This window comes from Danio rerio, chromosome 21 (assembly GCF_049306965.1).
Source record: "Danio rerio strain Tuebingen ecotype United States chromosome 21, GRCz12tu, whole genome shotgun sequence".
Taxonomy (NCBI): domain Eukaryota; kingdom Metazoa; phylum Chordata; class Actinopteri; order Cypriniformes; family Danionidae; genus Danio; species Danio rerio.
The window spans coordinates 23860550-23883286 of record NC_133196.1 but is presented as its reverse complement, the minus strand read 5'-3'; the positions used below and the strand labels follow the sequence as shown (position 1 = coordinate 23883286).

The 22737-nt window shown below is 34.6% G+C and overlaps 2 protein-coding genes across 6 annotated transcripts in view; one reads left to right on the top strand and one right to left on the bottom strand.

Annotated features, from left to right (window-relative positions):
• Positions 1 to 29: 29 nt before the first annotated feature.
• The window catches only part of si:ch73-112l6.1, a 37878-nt gene continuing 15170 nt past the window's right edge, over positions 30 to 22737 (top strand). The window contains exons 1-3 of one of the 4 annotated variants that reach the window (XM_073935315.1): positions 30 to 131; positions 11973 to 12469; positions 16100 to 16440. The gene's annotated coding sequence lies outside the window, so the exon portion shown is untranslated. The remainder of the gene's footprint in view (positions 132 to 11972; positions 12470 to 16099; positions 16441 to 22737) is intronic. The other 3 variants (XM_073935318.1, XM_073935317.1, XM_073935316.1) reach the window with 3 other exon arrangements.
• On the bottom strand, positions 405 to 22339 carry lmbrd2b (LMBR1 domain containing 2b). 2 transcript variants are annotated; one of them, XM_073934320.1, is made up of 18 exons: positions 22173 to 22339; positions 18395 to 18612; positions 18196 to 18308; positions 18013 to 18111; positions 16379 to 16546; positions 16082 to 16292; positions 14353 to 14427; positions 12527 to 12640; positions 12272 to 12455; positions 12012 to 12193; positions 10875 to 11008; positions 10673 to 10778; positions 10476 to 10573; positions 10233 to 10336; positions 3825 to 3871; positions 3618 to 3732; positions 2498 to 2624; positions 405 to 2144 (listed from the first exon to the last, which is right to left on the bottom strand). In XM_073934320.1, exons 2-18 carry the CDS (start codon positions 18566 to 18568, stop codon positions 2081 to 2083), a joined length of 2115 nt encoding a protein of 704 aa, XP_073790421.1. In that variant the 5' UTR covers positions 18569 to 18612; positions 22173 to 22339; the 3' UTR covers positions 405 to 2080.

Below are 22737 nucleotides of genomic sequence, written 5' to 3'. Positions count from 1 at the left end.
CGCGCTGCTGGGTTTGATTGGTTAGCCTCGCTTCAGGTGCATGATTAGGTCATCAAACCTGCTGCTGTTTGAGTGCTACAGTAAGAACTGTATTTTAAATGAGATATGTCAGACGTGACTACTTCAAATTGGTAAGTAAATCATCAACATTTGGAGACAAACACAACATATTTTGTTCCTGAGAAATAATGAAAACATAACATGGATAACGTTACCCCCTTGCGAAAATTACCCATGGTTTTACTACGAATTCAAAAAAGTAATCACGTCAACCACAGATTAACCACAGTCGCTACATTAACCATAGTTTAACTATTATGTTTATAGTAGGCCTTTAGTTGTGGTTATACAAATGGTAAAAACTATTTTTAACTTGTAAGGGTTAAAAACAAACACAGAGACAATTGTGAATGAATGAATATTTTTATTAATAACTGCAAGATTACATGTGTCTAGCCTATTAGGAAAAGAGCACATTTTACTGACACCAATATACAAATCAACAGATTTCAGCATCAGATTCCAGTTGGCTTTCATCAACACAATATTTGAGTAAGGACTGACCATATAAAAATTACCTCATTGGCAACACAGTTATTTCATTTTTCATAAACACATTGTAGAAATAAATAACTTCATCAGTAAACCAAAGGTATGAATGAAAAAATGGCTTTCTGGTTTCTTTAAACCAGACGGTTTCATTTATTAAGGAAACGCATTTATCTGAGATGAAACCATGATGCTTAGTATTTGTGGTGTGAACAACACTATATATACAGCTACTGCTGCATTTCCTGTGAGAAACAAGAACTAGACTCCTCTGCAGATTCAGTAGAATACCATGCAAAATGTACACTGGATATGTTAGATGACACCTATGCACAAGAATTTCATAAAACAAAATCCTACAAGTCTTCCCATGCACTCTTGTTATATGCTTGGAATGAAATCTTCCACACATTTGAATACTAAACGTCTGTTTTCTGTGCATGATAAAGTGATGCTTGCAAGTCTGTAAAATCTTATTTAAAACAATGCACTCTGAGCCCACAAACAGAGCATGTCCATAAAGCTGTTTCAACAGCCTTGCCTATTTTTCAAAAAAGACAGTTCAAAGCACAAATGGCCTACAAGACATTCATCCCCCCGACTACCGCTAAAATACGGTGCCAAACGTAACGTGATTATAAATAAGAAGAAAGTCTATAGAGAAACAATCACAGATGTGTCAATAAATAATATAGCTTTATGTGCCACTTAAACAGTTGTGAAAATAAATAGGTTAGTTTAAGCGTTTCTTCTTTTATATTAAATAATTCAGGAACAGGTTCATGGATGGAATGTTAAGAGGAACTCAGCTTAGCTAATCTAGGAGATAAGATGTAAAATTTAATAAAAGAGCAGAAATAAATAATATAAAATAAAATACTTCAAGATTCATTCAGTAGCCACTAACCAGCTTACATAGACAATAAATAGACATGAATTCATATATGTCTGTTAGATCAGCCGAAGCCAAATGAATATAATAATAATAGTATTTTTTTGCAACTCTGCAGACTAATTTGGATTTTTGCCTAAAAAATATTCACATGTACAAAAAAAAGCACAGTATTCTGATCTACCCCTACAAAATCTCCTCACATCTATAACTAACACAGATTGGCCACTTTCACATCATTTTATATTCACTCGACTGCTGTACACGCTCAGGTACACTACCTGATCACTATCAGCAGCAAATGATGAGAAACAGTAGTGTGTCTGATGACTGTAGTACATTTCATGACTGACTGTTTGACTCATTTCTTAAAATGAAGAAGAAGAAAAACACAACTGTGCAAAAGAGAATGCTCATTTGTCACATGCAGCAGTCTGACTGTCCGGCACTTCAAATCTGTGTGTACTTTTGCTGTGTGTTTATCAGGATGCATGCAGATAGCTAACACTGCAATACAGGATACAGGAAGTCAAAGAGGTTTAAAATGACAGGGACAAACCACACCTGTAGACATGAGTGTTTTAGAGGTAAAATTCAACTCGATTTCTTGTAGAGACAGTGTTTTTCACTTCGAAAACATCAAACGTCATCAAAGATTCGGTTTCGAGAAGATGACATCGAGAGGTACCTTCCACCAGCATGTCTGTGGGAAAAGAAATAAAAAGAGCACAAATCAAATGCGTGTACACAAATAAACCTTATGACTAGAGTGCTGCAGGGATCACTTTTTTTTTTGAAGAGTAATACCTGGAAATAGCTTTGCATTTTTAACTTCCACTTTCAACTAAAAATGGAAAATCCTTATCGCATTTGACTCTTCGTTTACACAAAAACAGCATTTTTGAGGCAGAAACTGCAAACCTTTGAATTTTTTATTTAATCTTTAAAAAATCCTGTTGGGATTTTATAGAGGAATTAAATGTGATACAAACTTATGGGTTGACCTTAGAAAATAAATACGTGATGATTGCAGAGCTTTAATGTACTCAATCTGACCTGCCAGTGTCGGACTGCAATGGGTCATCAGTGAGTGTTTCAGCATTAAAATCCAGTGGCTCGGCATCTTGTAACAACTCAATGCTGTCTCGTCCTGATTGGCTGCCACTTCGTGTGTACTTTGCCTCTGTGGGGAAAAAAAAAATCACTTAGGGTGCTTTCACATTTGTTGTTAGGTAAGTGTGGCACAGGAGAAGCTGCAAAACTGCTGTATACCACATCTTGCGTGTCTCTAGTTTGAACTTTGGACTTTAAAAATGTAGTTTCATTTTCACGGTGCTAACACTGAGCAACACATGCGTCTATTTATCATGACTGTCACGTAAAAGTACAAATAAATGAGAAGAGAGTTGTTTTCTGCTGAAGTTGAGCAAAAACCAGATCAAACAATAAAACATTCTTTCTGCTTGCAGCACGTCAGTTACGCTTGTCAGAAAAGCAAGTCATTTAAATGCAGTGAAAAAAATGTAACAAAGATGAGTCCTTGGATTTTCTACATTTATTTAAGTTAAGTGGTTGTAAACAATTTATTTGGGCTGAATTTAAACAAACAAATAAATCGAACATTACTAACTTTAATTTGTTTAAACTCAACATATATAAATTATTTGCAACAATTTTGTAGACATCATTTTTTTCAGTGTGCATAAATGCACAGTTCATACCTAACTAATAGCAGTTCACTTCTGTCATTTTTTTTGATTGTGTTCACGTCTGAAATTAACTGTACCTAAATTAGCATGAACCGGACTCCAGCCAGACAAATCAAACTCAGACATTAAACAAACCCAGATGTCCACCAAAAGTGATAGTTAGTGTTTCAGCACCCTTAAATTTTCAAGAGGAGTACTTGATATGATTGATCGCGGCTGGTCTCTCATTTGTAATCATTAGTTAGCCAATCGGATTATTCCAAACTCACTGTAAATAGCCCATCTAGCATCACTCTCTTATCTTCGTTTTTTTGAAGAATGAATGAGTGCAAGCCAGACATAAAATAAAATTTCTATTTGTGGTATGAAAAAGATAAAAATGATGAAGATTTAGCATTTTTGGGTGAACTAGTCAGCATCCTGCAAGAATACAACAGGACACAAGTGTTATTGGGCATTAAACATACGTCGGTTTGTGTTTGCATTTAGAGTTTCCCCATAGTTGGTTTCCTTCATTTCAGACATGGAAGTCCGATTTCGGGCAGCATTCTCATCTCGCTGAGCATAACGCTCTCTCCATTCCTGTTAAATGTAAAAAAAAAAAATTGAACACTGATAAATATATGTAACATAAATATATTTACACTGTTTACAATTACGGTATATAAACATACTCTTCGTCTGTTCTCCCCATCTTCTATTCTTTGCCGTTTTCTTCTTTCTATGCAAAACACAACAAAATAGGTCAAAAATATATATATTTTTTTCAAGATGATATTTAAATCTCGGGTGTGCCCAGAATACACTTGTGAAGTTTTGTCTCAAAGTACCCTACAGATCATTTATGTCAGTGTTTCTCAACCACATTCCTGGAGGGCTGTCAACACTGCATGTTTTGGATGTCTCCTTTGTCTGTCACACCCATTACAGGTCTGCTAATGAGCTGATGATCTGAATCAGGCTTGTTTGGTTAAGGAGACATGGGAAATGTGCAGAGCTGGTGGTCCTCCAGAAATGGGGTTGAGAAATCCTGACTTATGTAGATTATTGAGTGGAAGCAAAACCAGTTTTATAGCTACAGCTAGGCAAAAAATACAGTTTTCAGTTCATATTTTTTGAGAAATTGGTACATTTGATATCAACTCTCAAAGCCATGAATCAAAATGTTCTATATTCTGTATTCCAGGGGGCTTCTATGTGTGAGCTGCAGCTCAAGTGCACATCTGGGGAAGCACAGAACTGCATAGGCAATAATATACAGCAATGTCAATCGACAATAAGCCATTCAGGATATATTTGTTTTTGTTGTACGATATATTGTACCAAAATATATTGTGATAATCAATATTATATTCATTTTATTTTATATCATATCTCATTACATAATGCCAGAATGACAATATAATAGCATCACAATGCAAGTACACTCTTCCAAAGAATACATATTATTCCTAAGAATATTTCACTTAATTATAGTCATTTTAACAAGTGAAAAATTAGGCAATGGAATCAGAATGTGAAAACATTTACCCTAAACCAGGGGCCTCAAACTACCGGCCCGCAGGCCATTTACAGCCCACCCTCCTCCTCCCTTCAGCCTGCAATTGACATCAAAAATTTAACAAGATTCTGCCCGCTAAAACATATATATTTTTTAAACCACTATCATAGTCGTGTCTAGCCACTTGTGGTTTTGACCCGCCACCTAGTCGACATTAAAAGTACTGCATTCAGATTAGTTTTAAAATCATTTTCTCTCAGTGTACAGTCAAGAGTAACACACAAGCATTTTTTTATTTCTTAGGCTGATTTAAACATTAAAATATATTTCTGTAAATGCTCTATTTTGACTAAATCTTTATGTTTGATTATTATCAGTTTATATCACTTGTATTTTGTTGTACAAACACTTCTTCGTGGCTTACATGTTTTGCTGGTGGTGAAACAAATATAATTTTGCTAATATTCAATTCAAATGGTCTCATTGAACAGATTTTCCTCATGTGCTTATTAAGATTTGCATAAAAAAAATGTACATTAGTAAAATTGTACTGCTAGTTGAATTGAAATTGTTTAAGTAAATGTGAATATGTACACACTTTTCCCCTCTCTGTAGTAGTGGTACAAACAGATATTATTGAGAAAGATATTGAGAAGAACAATTGCCAGTAAAGTCGCTGAAGTTACCCAAACTTCGTTCTGCTGTTCTTATGCTACTGGGACAATACAATTGGTTGGGACAGAATAATAGCTATTATGCCTATTATTTTTAGTATTTTCATAGCAATTTAAACGACCCCACAATTTAAACTGAGTTTTGACTGCATATACTCTGTGGAAGAAGTGGAGTAGGAGTCTGTGTGGAGTGTGGGTCTAATGCTCGGCCATACACACAACAACCAGCTGCTGATGTGTGACACGAAAAACATGCTGATTTGCATTTTCGCTGGTGACAGGCAATACTTAAAAACAAACGTCATGTCTGTTGTCCTAAGATGCATCAATTATGTCAGGTTTTCACTTTTTTCTTGTGCTGGAATGTTAAAATGGCCCTCCTTTGAATTGTCAGTAACTGACAATTCAGCTCTTCGCCAACTTAAGTTTGAGACCCCTGTCCTAAACAAATAAATAATAATAATAAATGTTAACAAAAAAGTGCAAGGGAAAAAGTAACAGAGTCTCCGATATTTGCTACCAGATCTAATTTCAGTTGTCAGGCACTCACATGAAAATATGCAATAGTAATTTATAGTAAATACTACAGTGACACTGACTAGGCTAATAATCCAAATCGATTCATGCATCAACAAAAACAATTGAGGTCATGTCTATGTGTTGTGCGATATGTCGATATATTGATTTTTCTATATAGTTAATCTGTAAACATATCATGCTGCAGTGCAGTACTGTTTATATGCATATAGAAGCAAGAAAAAAACAAACAAAAAAAAACCCACATCGACGAGAAGAAATAGCCATTTAAAAATTCTGTGAAACATACATGAAGTGTGTGAAGCATCACATAGAAGGACACCTTAGCGTGTTGAGCAGAACGACTTCTCTTTTGTGGCTTATTTTGCAACTTGAACTGTCAAATATACACTCGCGTGTTGAAATGGCTATCTTGCTGAGCATTCTTTATAGCATCTAAAATAAAAATATTTTGAAGATATTATGCCTGTATAATGTTTTAAAGCGAACGCCTAAAGTCTAACAGTACACGGTTCATGTCGTTAATTAATAAAAGAACAAAGCAGAAAAAAACTTTTCATTGATAGGCTTGTCAGGATATCTATTTTTTGTTTTATGATATTTGGCACCAAAAATTATTGCGATAAACAATATTATTGTCATTTTACGACCACTTAGTGATACTTGACACTATAATAGCATCACAATGCAAATACACTCTTCCAAAGAAAACATGATATTTCAAGAATATTTCATTTGTCATTTTAACAATTTAAAGGTGTGGTCCACAGGATATTTTTAAGGCTTGGTTGTGTTTATAAAATGTAAAGCAATGTGTGCTCAAGCTTCATTTGTAGAAAACCATATTATTTTTTTCATATATTTTACTTTGATTATATACAGCTACTCAGCTAACATAAAAATTAATGTCATATTTCCTAGTTCCTCTGAAAGGCCTGCACTCAAGAGGCTCTGATTGATCATAATGTGCTGTGATTTATGGATTGGCTCCACGTTACCGTGTAAACTGTCCAGTCAGAGCAGCTCTTAGCAGGTTTAGCTGCCTGAATCAGACAGAAATGAAGAGCACACAGCTCACGCCTGCTCTCTAAAATAAAATATGACAAGTGTCTTTCACATATATTTGGAATAAGCATGTGTATGTAATAAAAAAACATTCTCATATCTTTTGATCATTTTTTATTTGAGATGTAGAATGCACGGAAAGCAGCCGTTTAGAGAGATACGCATAAAGAGACACTGCACGCACTGCTAAAATTGTGTCTGTTTACATAAAATATGAATTTAATAAATATGAATTTGCAGCTAAATTGTTAGCGGTGCCAAATAGCATTTCTCGTTGTTTACATCCTTGTTTACGTTCTCGCTACAACATACCATTAACGCTAAAAACTGTGGCTGTAGTTGATCAATTTTAACGAATACAAGTACTTACAGGTTGTGGCTCACAATCCTAAAAAGTTTTTAGCCGAATCCAGCACTGGGAGAGATACTGGAAGTTCTCCTTTGTCAAATGCAAGCACTAAATCTTTTTTTTTTTTTATAATTCTCTGGAACATAGTGGACCACCCCTTTAATAATCAGGCGTTGGAATCAGAATGTGGAAACGCATATTCTAAATAAATAATAATAGATGTTCACAAAAAAGTAGAAAATGAAAATGAAATGAAAATATACTATAGTAAATACTATAGTTTTTTTTTTTTACCATACTGATATTTACACCTCCAATAGAGATAGAAAGGTCGGACAATCAGCTAATATTATGCTAGAATTGGTTGTTATGTATGGACGATATATACTGCATCAACAAAAATAATTGAGGTCATGTCCATGTGTTGTGCAATAAGTTGATATATTGATTATTGTGACAGGCCTATTCATTGATTTAAGATTTGTTTTGCCTTTATTTGACAGGACAGTAGAAAGACAGGACGATAAGTGGGACAAAAAGGGGGACAAGGTCAGGTGTAGGTCCACAAACCGGAATTTGAGATGCCTGGAGCACTGTTGCGCTATATGTCACCACACTAACCGCTAGGCTGTCACACTGACCAGTGTTTCATAGCTTTATTAATATATGTATTATATATTTAGCAGCGATTCTTATAGGTCTACTGTATGTTAATAGGTCAGATTGTCAGCAGGCATGGGTGGAGATTGTGATGTGACTATAATGTTTGTATTTTTTACACGCATATTCTGATTTCTGGAGATTATTACCATTATAGACTGGTTGTTTGTTTGGTGTGGACATAGATAAGCATTAAATTATTACGTAAAAGGGAATTTTGCATAAAAGAGCACCTTTAATAGCAGATAGGGCTGTTAAAGGTCTGTGTGTGACACTCACTACCCATTTGATTCACTTAAGATGGCATTACTACATGATGTAGAGCTGTAGCAATGAGCAAAAGCGATGCTTGTCTGAATTTTTTTTTAGCATCACAACTTCTCATTTCAACCACAACTTAAGTTATTTTTATACTACCGGTCAAACCGTAAGCTTGCAGTGAAATCTTTATCATGATTATTCATCTGAAATTACTTATGTAGATGAATATAGATTGTGCTTGTGATAAATGTCTTTACATACAGTTTATATTTAGACACATCTAACAGTTTCAAGCAACAAAAACAGAGTAATATAATATATAAAGAGTAATATAATGTTATTATGTCTAGAATTGTTGTATTTTTCTGAGTACATAAAGAAAAACATCATGTATTTTTATTTTACAGAAGACATCCTCTAAAATAGCTTATATTGCAAAAGCCTGTCAGAAATATTAAGACCAAAAATCACAACATATTAAAAGACAAAATACTAATAATATCATTGTATCTAATTGACATACTAATTTTTACATTTTTATACTTCACTATTATCCTTCAAATCACTAGCCAGAAAGTAGATTTCCATTATTGCAAATATATTAAATGTCACTTTACTTCATATAATTTTTTATTAATAAAAATATATTGTTATATAATAAATAATACATGTTATAGTAACTGTTATATTTAGGGTCCCATGAAGTGCTTTGAAATGTGCATTTTTATTCAATGTTTAATGTTATCTCAACTGAAACACGAAGAGAGAGTGGGACATACAGTAGAGTAGCTCCTCTTTATAAAAAAAACAGCCAATGGCATTTTGTTTATCCATGCTCTGCCAGTAAGTGTGGTTGAGTTCAAGGTCATCACATGAAAAGCAAATATGAAGCATCTTGAAGGGGGTGGGGCATGTCAGATACTAGAGAGCATTTGATTGGTTTTGATTTGATGAGAAACTGAAGTATGAGGTGGCCTCAATAAAACTGGTTATCCATTTAGGCCAGGGGTGCCCAAACTTTTCCTATGAAGGGCCAAAAAAACAAACATAGCTGAGAACTGTGGGCTGAAGGTAAATATATCAAACTGTGTTACAAAGTTGCCATGGTTAATTTCCTATTTTTTTATAATATTTAAAAGTAAATAGAAAGCTTTACTTTAATCGTATTTTTTTAACATTACATTATATATATATATATATATATATTTTTTTTTTTTTTTTATAATTAACTTATTATACACAAAAAAAAATTCCATTTCTAACGCATCTAAATGTGATTCATTTACACAATTAATTAAAACATTTCATTCACGCTTGCTTTTTTGTGGTGCAACAACAAAACAAACAAACAGAAGATTACATTAAATAAAAAATGACCATCTCTATTTAAGGCATGAGATGGCGGCCCAAACCAATAGTTACCATGGGCCTACTTTGGCTAGCAGGCCCTACTTTGGGCATGTCTGATTTAGGTGGAAATGACAAACTAAAAGCTTTATTCGCTTATTTCAGTTTTATATAATCTAAACATAAATTGTCACTGTTTTGGAGCACACTAGCGTATAGATATCTTAAAACTATGATACAAACATCTAAAAAACTTTATTTTTATTTTCATGGGACATTTAAATCTCAAATTTACATTTTAACAAGTGCAGGCCAAACTAAGAAATACATTTGTTTTTAGTTAGGTTTTAATATAAATGTATCTGTTTTATTGAATAATAACGAAACATGACATTCATTCATTTTCTTTTTAGCTTAATCCCTTTATTAATCAGCGGTCGCCACAGCAGAATTAACTGTCAACTTATCCAGTATATATTTTATGCAGCTGATGCCCTTTCAGCTGCAACCTATCACTGGGAAAATCCATACAATAAAACTCCACACAGAAACGCCAACTGACCCAGCTCGAACCAGTGGGATTCTTGCAGTGAGGCGAACATGCTACCCACTGAGCCACCATGCAGCCGAAACAACATAATTTTCAAATATATATACATTTTTATATATATGCTTTATAAATGTATACCTCTGCGCAAGAGTTCTCTGCCTTCATCTATGAGGTCTGAGGTCATTTCATTTTCTCCCATGAACTGCTGGAAACCCAGGAGGTTCAGACAGCGTGTGCCAAGACTGGACGGTAATAAAAAAGAATTACTATAAATCAGTCAGAAATTACATCTGACACATAATACGCATTACATATAACATCTGACTCATAATACACATGTTACATGAAACCATTGGGTGATTCTGAGAAAATATTAGACACCTGAAGTATGTAGCAATGCAGAGAATGACGATCAACATCGGGTAATAGATGTAGAAGCCATTGGCAATGAAGGACAGGACCCGCATGGAACCCATGATCTATGACATTCAATTAAGCATAATAATTAGACATCTCAAATGGCCTGATTGCTTTTGCTGGCATATTAAAATAATCGTACATAATGCTGAAAGACTCACAGAGGTGTATGCCGTCTGCTTCTTTGCTTGGTGGGATATGGCAGAATCCATGTGAATCAGTCCCAGGAAGTTTAGACATAGTGGTGGAGTCAAACGGCAAAAAAGCCTAGTAAACATCACACAGGTGTTGTGCTTCAGAGAAAACACGAACAATACAATTCAGCTTAATTCATTCACAATACTGTTTATCTGTGAAACGCACATGCCGCTGAACTGCAGGCTGTAGGCGTCAGTTTGGTGATGTGAGGCCAGGTAATAGTAGTTGAAGACTCGGATGCGAAACACAGTAGAGTAGACGCAGGTACAGAGGAAAAAGATGGTGATGAAGCACGCCATCTACAGGCCAAAATCACATTATGAACAACAGGTTAGACTCTAAGCATTGGTGTATTGAAATTAAATAAAACAGACCAAATTAACAAAATTACATTTGAATAATTAAAAAAGGAACAAAATGTTCAATATCTATATATATTCAGTATATTCATATGAAGATAAAAGAAAATAATACTAATAAATGCTGAGAAAGAAACTAATTACAATTCTCAATAAAATATTAAATAGTATTGTGATGATATTAATGATATGAAATGGTTGTGTAGAGACCAATCATATATATATATATATATATATATATATATATATATATATATATATATATATATATATATATATATATATATATATATATATATATATATATATATATATATGTATGTGTATATATGTATGTATGTATATATATGGGTGTGTGTGTGTGTGTGTGTGTATATATATATACAGTTGAAGTCAGAATTATTAGCCCCCCTTTGATTTTTTTTTTTTTTTTAAATATAGCCCAAATGATGTTTAATAGAGCAAGGAAATTTTCAAAGTATTTCTGATAATATATATATATATATATATATATATATATATATATATATATATATATATATATATATATATATATATATATATATAATGTATGTATGTATGTATATAATATATAATAAATATATATTTTTAATATATATTATTGCAATATAGTCATTTTTAGCTCATATAAATGCAGCCACAGTGAGCATAACAGAATTTTCCACAAATAAAAGTTAATTAAAAAAGTTTTGTACAGTATTATCAAAAACATAATTGAGTTTATTTATATTATCTCTCTGCTTTATTTTTTCTATTAACTTTTCACTTTCCTAATATTTTTTAGCAAGCAGCTTGTTTAATCATCCGATTTTCCCAAATGCTTGTATATCAAGATATACAAACTAGAAAGCGTGATCCTAAAATATATTTATTTCCATCACAGATGTGCTTGGATTAGATTACAGACCTCCAGCAGACTCACCTCAATGTACAGATAGTTGTAATCCCTCTCGGCAAGCTGGATGAACACAGCAAAGAGTGACAGAACGGGATGAGTACTGAAAAAAGTGCACTCAGACCAAACCACAGCCACCGAAAAGAGCGCCAGAACCACTGCCAGAACACGGTAAAACCACTGCTTCAGCAAACACTCCCAGTACCACTCTGATGAAGGAAACGAAGGATGGTAAAGAAAGAGTCAAAACTGGCTTTTGGTAAATCTACTGCTCATTTAGTGTCTACCTGCTGTGGGAGTATAAATGTAGCGTCTGAACCAGCCAACTGGTTCTAGAGGAGCAAAACTGTGAACAAACTGGCGAGAGGTGCTAGTTTCGTTCTTGGCAACATCCTCGAGATGGAAAGCCTGTTCCAGCAAAATCTGCCACTGAACACGAGTGCGGTTGTGCCGCTGTACAGCGTAGATCACCTAAGAAACCAGCAGTTAGTTTTTTTAGTGGAGTTTTAAAATTCTGAAACAGTGAAAATATTGAGTGGTACCTGCTTGTGTAGTTTTGAAAGGCTTCTTTCAGTAGGATATGAGTTTTGCTTATCATCAAAATCCTCAAAATCATCCATATTCCTGCCCATTTTCTCCTGATATTCAAGTGGACACTAAAAGTAAAAAGACATATATATAATATTGTTCAGTAAAACTAAAAGTGTTCATATTTGATTCTCTAGGACCAAAATAGAACGTTATATATATCATATTGTCATTTTTAAGACAATGCTAAAGATACAAAAATATGAAGATAATTGTGAGACAGAATATTCTGAGCATCCAAAACAATTCATACATAGTGGTCTCGACAATTAAAAGGTGCAGTATTTAAGTTAGACACCCAGTGGTTGAACTAGGTATTGCATTTCTGGATCGAAACAAATGCAAGCGCAGGTTGCCAGATTGAGGACCAAGGAGCGAGCCTGACAATCGAGCCTAAATGCTGATTTAAATTGTGTTCTAAATAAAGGAAACTGCATGTAATAGAAGAAAAAATTTTATATTAAAATGTGTTTTTAGTCTATCCAACACCTCAAATTAATATTTTAGAAACAGCTTTTATTTCTTGCAGCTGAGAAACAGAAAACTGACAATGACCACCTCAGGTACACCTCATGTGCTTTATTCAGTGTTTAATGCTAACATTGTGAGTTTCAATGGCCCTTTTACATGACATTTATTGCCATAATACTGAAAGCAGCAGCAGATAGTTCACCTCAGATCTTGAAAATAAAATAAACTGTTTGCAATTGAACTTTAGAACTGACTCAGACAATACATAGTGATTCAGCATGTACATTAATAATGTTAAAGAGGGTTTAATATGCATTCATTGATTATAAACCTTACAATTTCCTGAGTGAGTGCATATTCTGTGCTTCTGACTGGTTCTATTTAAATTTCTGTCATGTTTCGCCTGGTGCAAATAGCCCAATTGCTTATCACCAGGGCCAGACGGAATCTGCTGATGTTTTTTGCTATTTCTGCGGAGAATTTTGGTAAAAATCTGCGGATTTCTACGGAATTATTTTGTGTGTATCCAGCGGAGTATCATAACTAAAACCTTAATATATTAAATAAAAAGTAATAAATTACTGAATAAAAACGGAATAAATTCAGATTTACACATTTACTCAAGTAAATAAACAGATTTAATAATGGGCTAAAAATCTGCAGAAATCTGCGGAATTCTGTGGAAAATCTGCGAAAAATCTGCGGAATTCTGCGTGCGCAGATTCCGTGTGGGCCTACTTATCACTGTAAATTTAGTCACTTAGAATGTTGTTGGGAAACGAGATTACAATATAACCTGCTAGACTAATGCTTACGTTCATAATATTTATATTATTTGCTAATTAACGGCATGTTCTAAATCTCTGAATCTGTGTCTCATTTCCGCATCTGCTACTGTCCACCGGAGGTTGCATTTCGATCACAGGTGCATGCTTTAAGAGCCATTCTGAATGAATTAATGAAATTCTATCAAGGCAACCTAGAGTGCTGGAATATAATTGGCTAAACTGGCATTGGACAGGTTAAAAGAACATAAACAAAAAAGCATTCTGGCACAGAAAACATTTTTAAAGCAGAATATCTGACTTTAGCATTGTTTTCAGATAAACAAGAATGGTCACTTAGCATGTTTCTTAAATATCTGCAAATATATTATGGTATTTTTATGCTTTAGAAGAGTCAAAAACTTACATATAGCACCTTTTAATATTGAACTCGATTAATAGAAACTAAAATGCCTACCTAATTATACTAAAATAAAACAACCACATAAAAACACCAGCAGGGATCTGTCAACTCTTCCTCTCACCTTTCGGAGAATGGTGTCCACATTCTTTCTCAAGGGATGGTTATATTTGATGGATTCGTTGATTTTTCTCACTTCCTGTAATAAAAATACAAATACTTAAGTCACAATATTGGCTAAACCACTTATATATGGAGCCAGTTGTATAAACAGCTTGTTAAAAAGTCAAATAATTAAATAGTTAAAAAAAGCAATACTTTGAAATCACAAAGTTATTTTTATTTCTCGTTGACTAACTGCTAGCTGGTCAAACTGGTCTATAAGAATCAGTCTTAAAGGTCCCATGAAGTCTTTTGAATTGTGCATAGTTATTTGATGTTTGATGTAGTCTCAACCGAAACATGAAGAGAGCATCGAACATCATGTAACAGCCAATAGCATTTTGTTTTTCTCACAGCTCTACCAGTGAGAGGGGTTGAAATCAAGCTCATCAAATAAAAAGAAAAGAAGTAGCATCTTGAAGGGGGACATGTCAGACACGAGAAAGCATTTGATTGTGACTAACGACAAGCTTTACATGTTTATATCAGTTTTGTATCTTCTAAATGCGAATTTTGTCACTGTTTTGGAGCACACTTACCTACAGATATCTTAAAAACTAACAATACTGATACTAACATCTAAAAATCTTTATTTTAATTTCATGGGACCTACAAAAATCAAATGAAACAAAAGACTGAAATCTAAATTTACAATGTTTATTTTGCTAGCTCACACTGTGAACCAATTAATCAATGCAAATTAATTTACTGAAGAAAAAAGTTTGTTTTGGTAATCTTCAATCAAATTCTGACCATTTGCTTTCTGCGTTTGGAGTGGCAGTTGTTCTCTGATGGTGTCAGTTTGATGGCTTTAGCCAGTTCACATGGACTTTAAAGGTCCCATAAAATTATAATAAAGTTTTTAGATGCTAGTTTCAGTCTTTTAGTTTTAAGATTATCTATAAGCTAGTTTTCTCCAAAACAGTGACAAAATTCGTGTTTAGAAAATATAAAACTGATATAAACATCCAAGGCTTGCAGTTTGTCACTTCCGCCTAAATGGGTCAACGATTTTTTACATGTCACCTCATACTTCAGTTTTTCATCAAATCTTGACCAATTAAATGCTCTCTAGTATCTGACATGCCCTGCCCCCTTCTCATTTGCTTTTTATTTGATGTGCTTGACCTTAACCACTCTAATGTCATGGTCACATTAGAGTATGCAATATTCTGTTGTATGGCGCAGTGTAAAGGGGTGGGATTAAACAAGATTATTAGACATTTTAAAAAAGTGAGTGATTGCTCCATATTTTACATTTCTGTCTAAGAGGTCATAGTTTGATTTTCGATTCGTCTCATGCAGTCACGTGATGCAATTTCTTTGCTTGAACTTTCCAACACAGTGAAACTCAAACGAGCTTGCATTTCCATTCTGATGGAAGTCTATGGGGAGAAAAGTCCAGTGTGATCATGGCTTAACTGGCAGAGCTGTGATGAAAACAAAATGCAGTTGGCTGTTTTTTTAAAGGGGAGGAGCTACTCTCTGTCTCACCCTTTCTTTATTTTTCAGTTGAGATTAGATTAAATATCTAACAAAAAAAATGACAATTCGAAGAAATTCACAGGGCCTTCAACATATTATGTTTATGCACCTTGCCCCAGATGTTACCTTTCAAAGACTATCTAATCTGGACTAATATAACACAAGCTAATGTTTATCTGCAGCATGTAAACACACATGTCATTCACCTCCATGACATCTTCTAGGTTCTCTTCTGAATCTGCCTTTTCTGTCATGAGCTTGGCCGCTTTGAAGTAAGTTTTGATGAGGAGGTGACCCTGGCGTGAGGCCTCCCAGTACGAGCGAGGGATCTCCACCAGGCCATAACCCAGAAGCAGCACCAGCAGAAACAGACCCCAAGTGTTGGCCGCAGTGATGCCAATGGTTTGCAGCTCATACCTGGTGAAGCGATGCAGAAAAGAGGAGTCAGTATGAACAGCACTTCAGGACCAAGATTAAAGAGTGTTCTGGATTGGTCTACAGACCAGGAGAGGTGCCACTGTGGATGCACAGCCACATAGATGAGAAGAGAGCCGAAGATGAAAAGGTATGTGCCATAATAGATGGCGTTCTCAATGAGGGCTGTCTTGATCTTTCCTGTAATGGTGAATCCTCCAGAGCGAGCATAAGACTGCATGAATGGCAGAAGGAGCCTTTGAAGATAAGACACTGCAGTTAAATACACTTCTTATAGGATTTACATACATGACCAGGTTTAATATAGCATTTAGGCCCCATTTGTTAACTTTATTCTTAACATACGAGCCATTACAACCTTTTTGGCTTAAGACTTCCGGTCTGATTCACTTCCATTGATTTCTAAACGTTAGAAACGGCTCATTATGCTGCTTGATGTTGCAAACTGATGTTTCCTATTATATTATTCTACTTTTTATCTATAGTCATGAGCACACTTGTTTGTAGAGCAAGTAGTTTGACTGTTTTCTGTCATTTCATATTCATTTCTCCCATAGGTAAGTAAATCGGAAGTTCTAAAACAAGTGCACCTTCGCATTACAGAATAAGGTCATTACTAGGTACTCTATGTGTAACTGTAAAGATTTGAATATATCTTTCAAATACACTTTACCTAGGCATTGTGTTTCCCATGCATTAATAGGTAGGGATACATACATTGTTTTACAAACAGAACTTATTTAAGCTATATTTAAGTTTATTTAAGCTATAGAAAATCTATAAATGAAGATTTGCCATTTTATGAAACAGACTTTGTGTCATTTGTCATTTCAAAGCACATCAGAACAGATTTATTATTATTATTTCCTTTATTTAGTCAGGAGAGGAGCCTAATTGTGCCAAAATAAGTGGTTTTCATAGCTGGATCTCACCCGACCACTAAAACGGCATACTAATATTAGGTGAAAAGTGAACTTTTCTATCACACTTTCTATTAACCTCAATGTGAATTGTCTTGCAAATATGCAGTAGCAACATATTCGTACATACAGTGCATACAAATGTATATACCTTTTACATAGTTCTAAAAAAACAACAACTTTAAACTTAATTTTGATCATTTTTATGATAATTTCTAAAAATGACGTTTGATATAAAATACAAAAGAAAGCTCAGAATTTTTTGGGGGGGACCTCTACAGTTATGTACTTGATTGTACGGGTCCACAACATTAGTATAATAAGTATTTGTCAGTATGGCTTGAAAAAATGCAGTATGACTACTATAGGCATTTGTCTTAAATTTGTCTGACCTAAACATATAATAAGAGATTATTATTGCAACATCTGATCTAAAGCACAGAAGTTTATTATTATATTAATACTGTGATTTCACTTTATCAAATTAAATTGAATTAAAATAATTTATTTTATGATAAACTGAAATGTTAATACTTTTATTTAAGGAAGTCTTGTTAAAACAATTAAGATTTTATTTTGTTGGAAAACCTCTTAAGTTCCTCTTTTTTATACAGTTTCTGGTATATGTTGTTTCACAAATGCACTCAAATTCAGTGATGAGTTCATGTAGAGCAGCACCAAAAAACACACAAAATGTTGTATTAGTGTAGTGACAGTGACATGAATTATCTGAAAGATTTAAGATGCAATTATCATTTCTGAAAAGGGCAAAGCTTTCTCACCAAGTAAGACACTGTGAGGTCCAATAAACAACTCTCCAGAAAACAGGCATGATGCCATCTGGAATGTAGCTCCATGGTTTATAGCACACACGTTGAGTGCTTTTGGATGAAGAAAAAATATATATGTCCATAAGCAATATAACACAGTCTTTATTTGGACTGACGCCGAATTGACAGGCTTACCTTTTAGCGGGTGAGATGGAGGCATTTGCAGTCATCTGCTCTGAAAGGACAGGGCTCACAGAGGGCGTCTGAGTTTGTGCCTCCTGATCAATTAAACACTGGTTGTAGATTGTCTGAAAATCAAGGACACAGGTTGCCTGAGTTGCATGAGGAATGAACAGCACTGGACACTTGACTTGAGAGATTGAGCCACACTTACCGTGCTGACGTCCAGAGGAAGAATAAAAACGATGAGAAAGCACAAATACCAGGCCAGCAGTGTGCCAAAGAGAACCATGCGCTGCTGCTTTTTGAAGTCTCCATAGCGATGCAGGAGGAAGAGAGCCAGGAAAAAGACCACCACAATCTCTATTCCCAGCGCTGCCCCGCTCATAGTGCTGACCGCACTCCTCTCACTCTTTCTGGCACTGAGAGCAACTGCAGAGAGAAAGACAGCAAAGAGCTAATGACAGACAGCTATTATAAACCACATGAAGGACAAGTTGGCATGGGAGATTGCAAAGAGCTCCTCCATCTTTCATTCATTCACCTTTGGCTTAGTCTCAGCGGAATGAATCGCCAACTATTTCAGCATATGTTTTACACATTGGATACCATTCCAGCCACGACCCAGTAATGGGAAACACCCATACACTCAGATTTACACTGTCACTTATACACTTCGGCCAATTTAGTTTATTAAATTCACCTATAGCACATGATTTTGTACAGTGAGGGAAACTGGGGCACCCAGAGAAAACCCATACAAACAAAGGGAGAACATGCACACTGCACATTGAAATGCCAACTGACACAGCCGGAAATTTAACCTGTGACCTTCTTGCTGTGAGGCGACAGTGCTAACCACTGAGCCATTCTGCAGCCCAACTTTTTATTTATTTAGTGTCTAATTTGTATGAGTTTGTACAATCCCAGTAATACATTTTAGTATGATTTGCTCATCCCCCACTGAGAAGTAGGTTTAGGGGTAGGATTTGTGGTCATGCCTCCTTTTAAAAATCATACCACATGTCCTTCATGTGGTATTCATACAAATTAAATCGTATGTTTTTTTTTTATTTTTATGAATTAGCTATTTTACATCTGCCAGTATGTAAAACAGTAACGTTTCCTTATGAAATCAAGCTAGCATGTTTGTGTGTATTTTTAGATTGTACACAAAAAGAAATTAAAGACACTAAATGTGAGGGTGAACCAATAATTCCAAACAAAAACAAAAATCTATGCTGATAGAAGATAATACACGTCTAAATATCCAAACAGAGTAACCAGACAATAATGTAATAATTTACATAGATGGTTAGCTCAAATTTAAAACTAGTTTCAATTTTAGTTTGCTCATCCTCAGGCCACCAAAGACGTAGGTGACTTTTTTTATTAAAGTCTGTGTGAAGTCAAATTGAACATTGACTATGTTTACATGGACATCAGTAATCAAATAATTTGCCTTAATCTGAATAAGACAAAAATATGATGAATGCATTTACATGAGTTGCTTTTTGAAGGTTCCTTTCATGATCCTGTTTTACATGTTATAGCACATTATACGATTAACGTCACAGAGCTATCCACATTTCCACTGGAGTTTCATGTAATTTTGGGTGTTTCATCTTTGATTTGTCGACTTTAACTGCAGTTTGGCACTTTCACTTTCGTTCAGGAATGTTAAATGCATGCCCCCTGTGATGAACTGCTGGAAGAGTGTTGTTTTAATGTAGTTTGTTACCGCACACCGTATGAGAAAAAACCTCCACATTTCGCTGTGTATGTGTTTGTGGTCCTTCATGGCCCTTTTCCACTGAGTGGTACAGTACGGTACTGTTCGGGTCAGTATGCTTTTATGGCCATTTCTTACTGACTCTATATGTGCAGGGATTAGTGTCAAACAGCCGTGTGTGTATAGACTATCCTGTCGCAAAATGAGGCTAACATAGTTTGATCAAGGTGTTTACATGTCTGTACTGCACTTCAATAATGCAACTATAAACAGCATACTCCACGTCTTAATCCGATTTCTGTTTAGTTTACTGATTATGACCTTAATCCGATTAAGTGAATCAAAAATCGCTGTTTACAATGTAGACTCTTAATCAGAGCATTGCCCTAATAGTAATAGTATTAGTAAAAATGGATTATTGGTGTCCATGTAAACGTTCTCGAGGTTTTATTTGCTAGCACACATTGTTATTGTTTAGGTGCACAATTCCTCTGTGCAAGTTAATCCACTGAGAAGAAAATGTTTGTTTTGGTAATCTTCAAGTCTGCCTAGTAAATTAAAGTATATAGGCCTACAGTATATAAAAAGGTGTAAACTATAGGTCTTAAACTCAACTCCTGGATGGCCGCAGCTCTACACATTTTTGCTCCAACCCTAATCATACACAATTGATCCAACTAATCAAGCTGTTCAAGAGTATGTCCATCCAGGAATTGAGTTTGACTGTCTCAAATTTGTTCAGGAGTGTTTGCTGGAGCTGTGGATTAAAAGTAATGATGTTGCAAATTATGTTCAGTTTCTTGCACAGATTAGTTGTTTTCCTTCGTAAAACTACTTTGTATTTTTTGTTTTGTTTTGTTGTCAAAGTGCTGATAGCTGGTGACCTTGAATTTTATGAATAGCCAAGGACTATGTTTCAGCTAAAACAAACTTCATTAATGTTCTACTGTAGCAAAAAAATGCACATCTATATCTTGGACAGCCAAGGCAAAGTTAATGAACACCAATTTTTCATTTAAGGGAGAAAAATAGACTTTTTTATACTAGTTTTAAAAATTAGTGACCAATTTTTTTTTCGAGACTGCCTAGAACATATTTAACTTAGTCACAAAATTATTAATTGCTTCAGATTACCCCCTTAATAACAGCTAGTTGGTCAGACAAGTCTTTACAACTTGCCCTAGGCTGATTACTTCAAATACTTCTTAACCATACTTTTTTCTTTTGTTGGTAATAAAAAACGATGTTCATTCATTTCATTCAACTTTATTTATAAAGCACTTTACAACCACCGAGAAGCAGACCAAAGTGCTGAACAGTAAAATGAAAATCAAAACACAAAATTTTACATTAATTTCATTTATTCAATTGGTCTAATGTATTTGACTTTAATTGAGTTGTTATGTGGTTACAAAACAAATGTGCTCTATAGTTCAAGTTAAACATACTTGAAAATATCTGACAGGGTTATTCAGCCATTCGTGACTGCTGACAGCAAATTGCATCTCAGAGAGCCTTTTGTTTTTTCCTCATTTGAGCATAATGAGTAATTATATGCAATTCATTGATTCATTCAGGCCTAAATAATGGCACTATGCAATGCAGATAATCAAGTTATTCTGCTGGGTGTAGGGAAGTGGCGATGGCAAGTTCGAACGAATCGTTTATTTTAGGTTAAAATTGGTTAATTTATACCTCGTTTCATAAGCTTGTTTCTAAAAATAAATAGAAAACATATTTTAACAAACAAATACAGGAATTCAGTGACTCAACCAGTCAATGACTCGAAAACTGACTCGTGAACAAGTCCGAAAGGGCTGTGTTTTCCTGTCATCGTAGAGACCAGCAAGAGATGCTTACGATGCTTTTTGGGAATCGGTTCATCATTATCATCATCATAATACAGACTCAGAGTCTACCTTACAACAAAACAATCTCTAAAGTAAAAGGCATATTGTACGCAGAACACAGCAATACACAAAGAATATTAATACTAATCAATGTTTTAAAAAATAATGATGCAAAGAAATCGTCTAAAAGATCCGACTCAAAAGAACGATTCATTCACAAATCGGACAACACCAGTATAAAGCATACGCACGATAAAGACACAAACCTAATAGTACCTGCAATGCATTCATAATCGTACACAATCGTTACATGTCAACGCTTTGTTTCAGCTCTGTCAAGCAGCAGATCTCTCGGGCTGAGCCCTTGTTGGATCTGATCTGAATCATGAGATCTAATAAACTCGCCTTACCTCAGATATGCTACAGACAAATAAGCGACGCAGCAAGCATGTATTCTGTTTAATTCCTAAATTAAAGAAAAACCTATAGCAGTAGTAACGATAATTTTACCTGGACAAAATCCACATTTCACTGATTTCCAGAAAATCACAAACGTCACGCGTCTGACGCGTCTGATGGGCGGTGGCCTATTTTCTTCTGCTGTTTACAGGCTGGAGGCAGCTGCTTATCGCCAACTACTGTACTTAAATGTAAATGATATAAAATGCAATATAAAATACTTTTTTATTATACAAACAAGCACATTTACAAATATACAATATGAACAAAGAGACCAAAAGGATTACAAAAATTCCAAGAAAGAGTTTTACATGCAATATAATTGTTAGTCTTTTAAGCAGTTTACATAAAAATCAAAGTCCTTTCTGAAAATAAGTAAGGGTGTTTCTTTGAAAATTTACATTCATGGATGTTAAATTTAGTCAGAGCAATAAATAATAACAACAATTTCAAATACTTTTACCAGTAAAAGGTAAGAGTCATTGGCCATGACATGTTCGTTGTTGGCTGTTGACG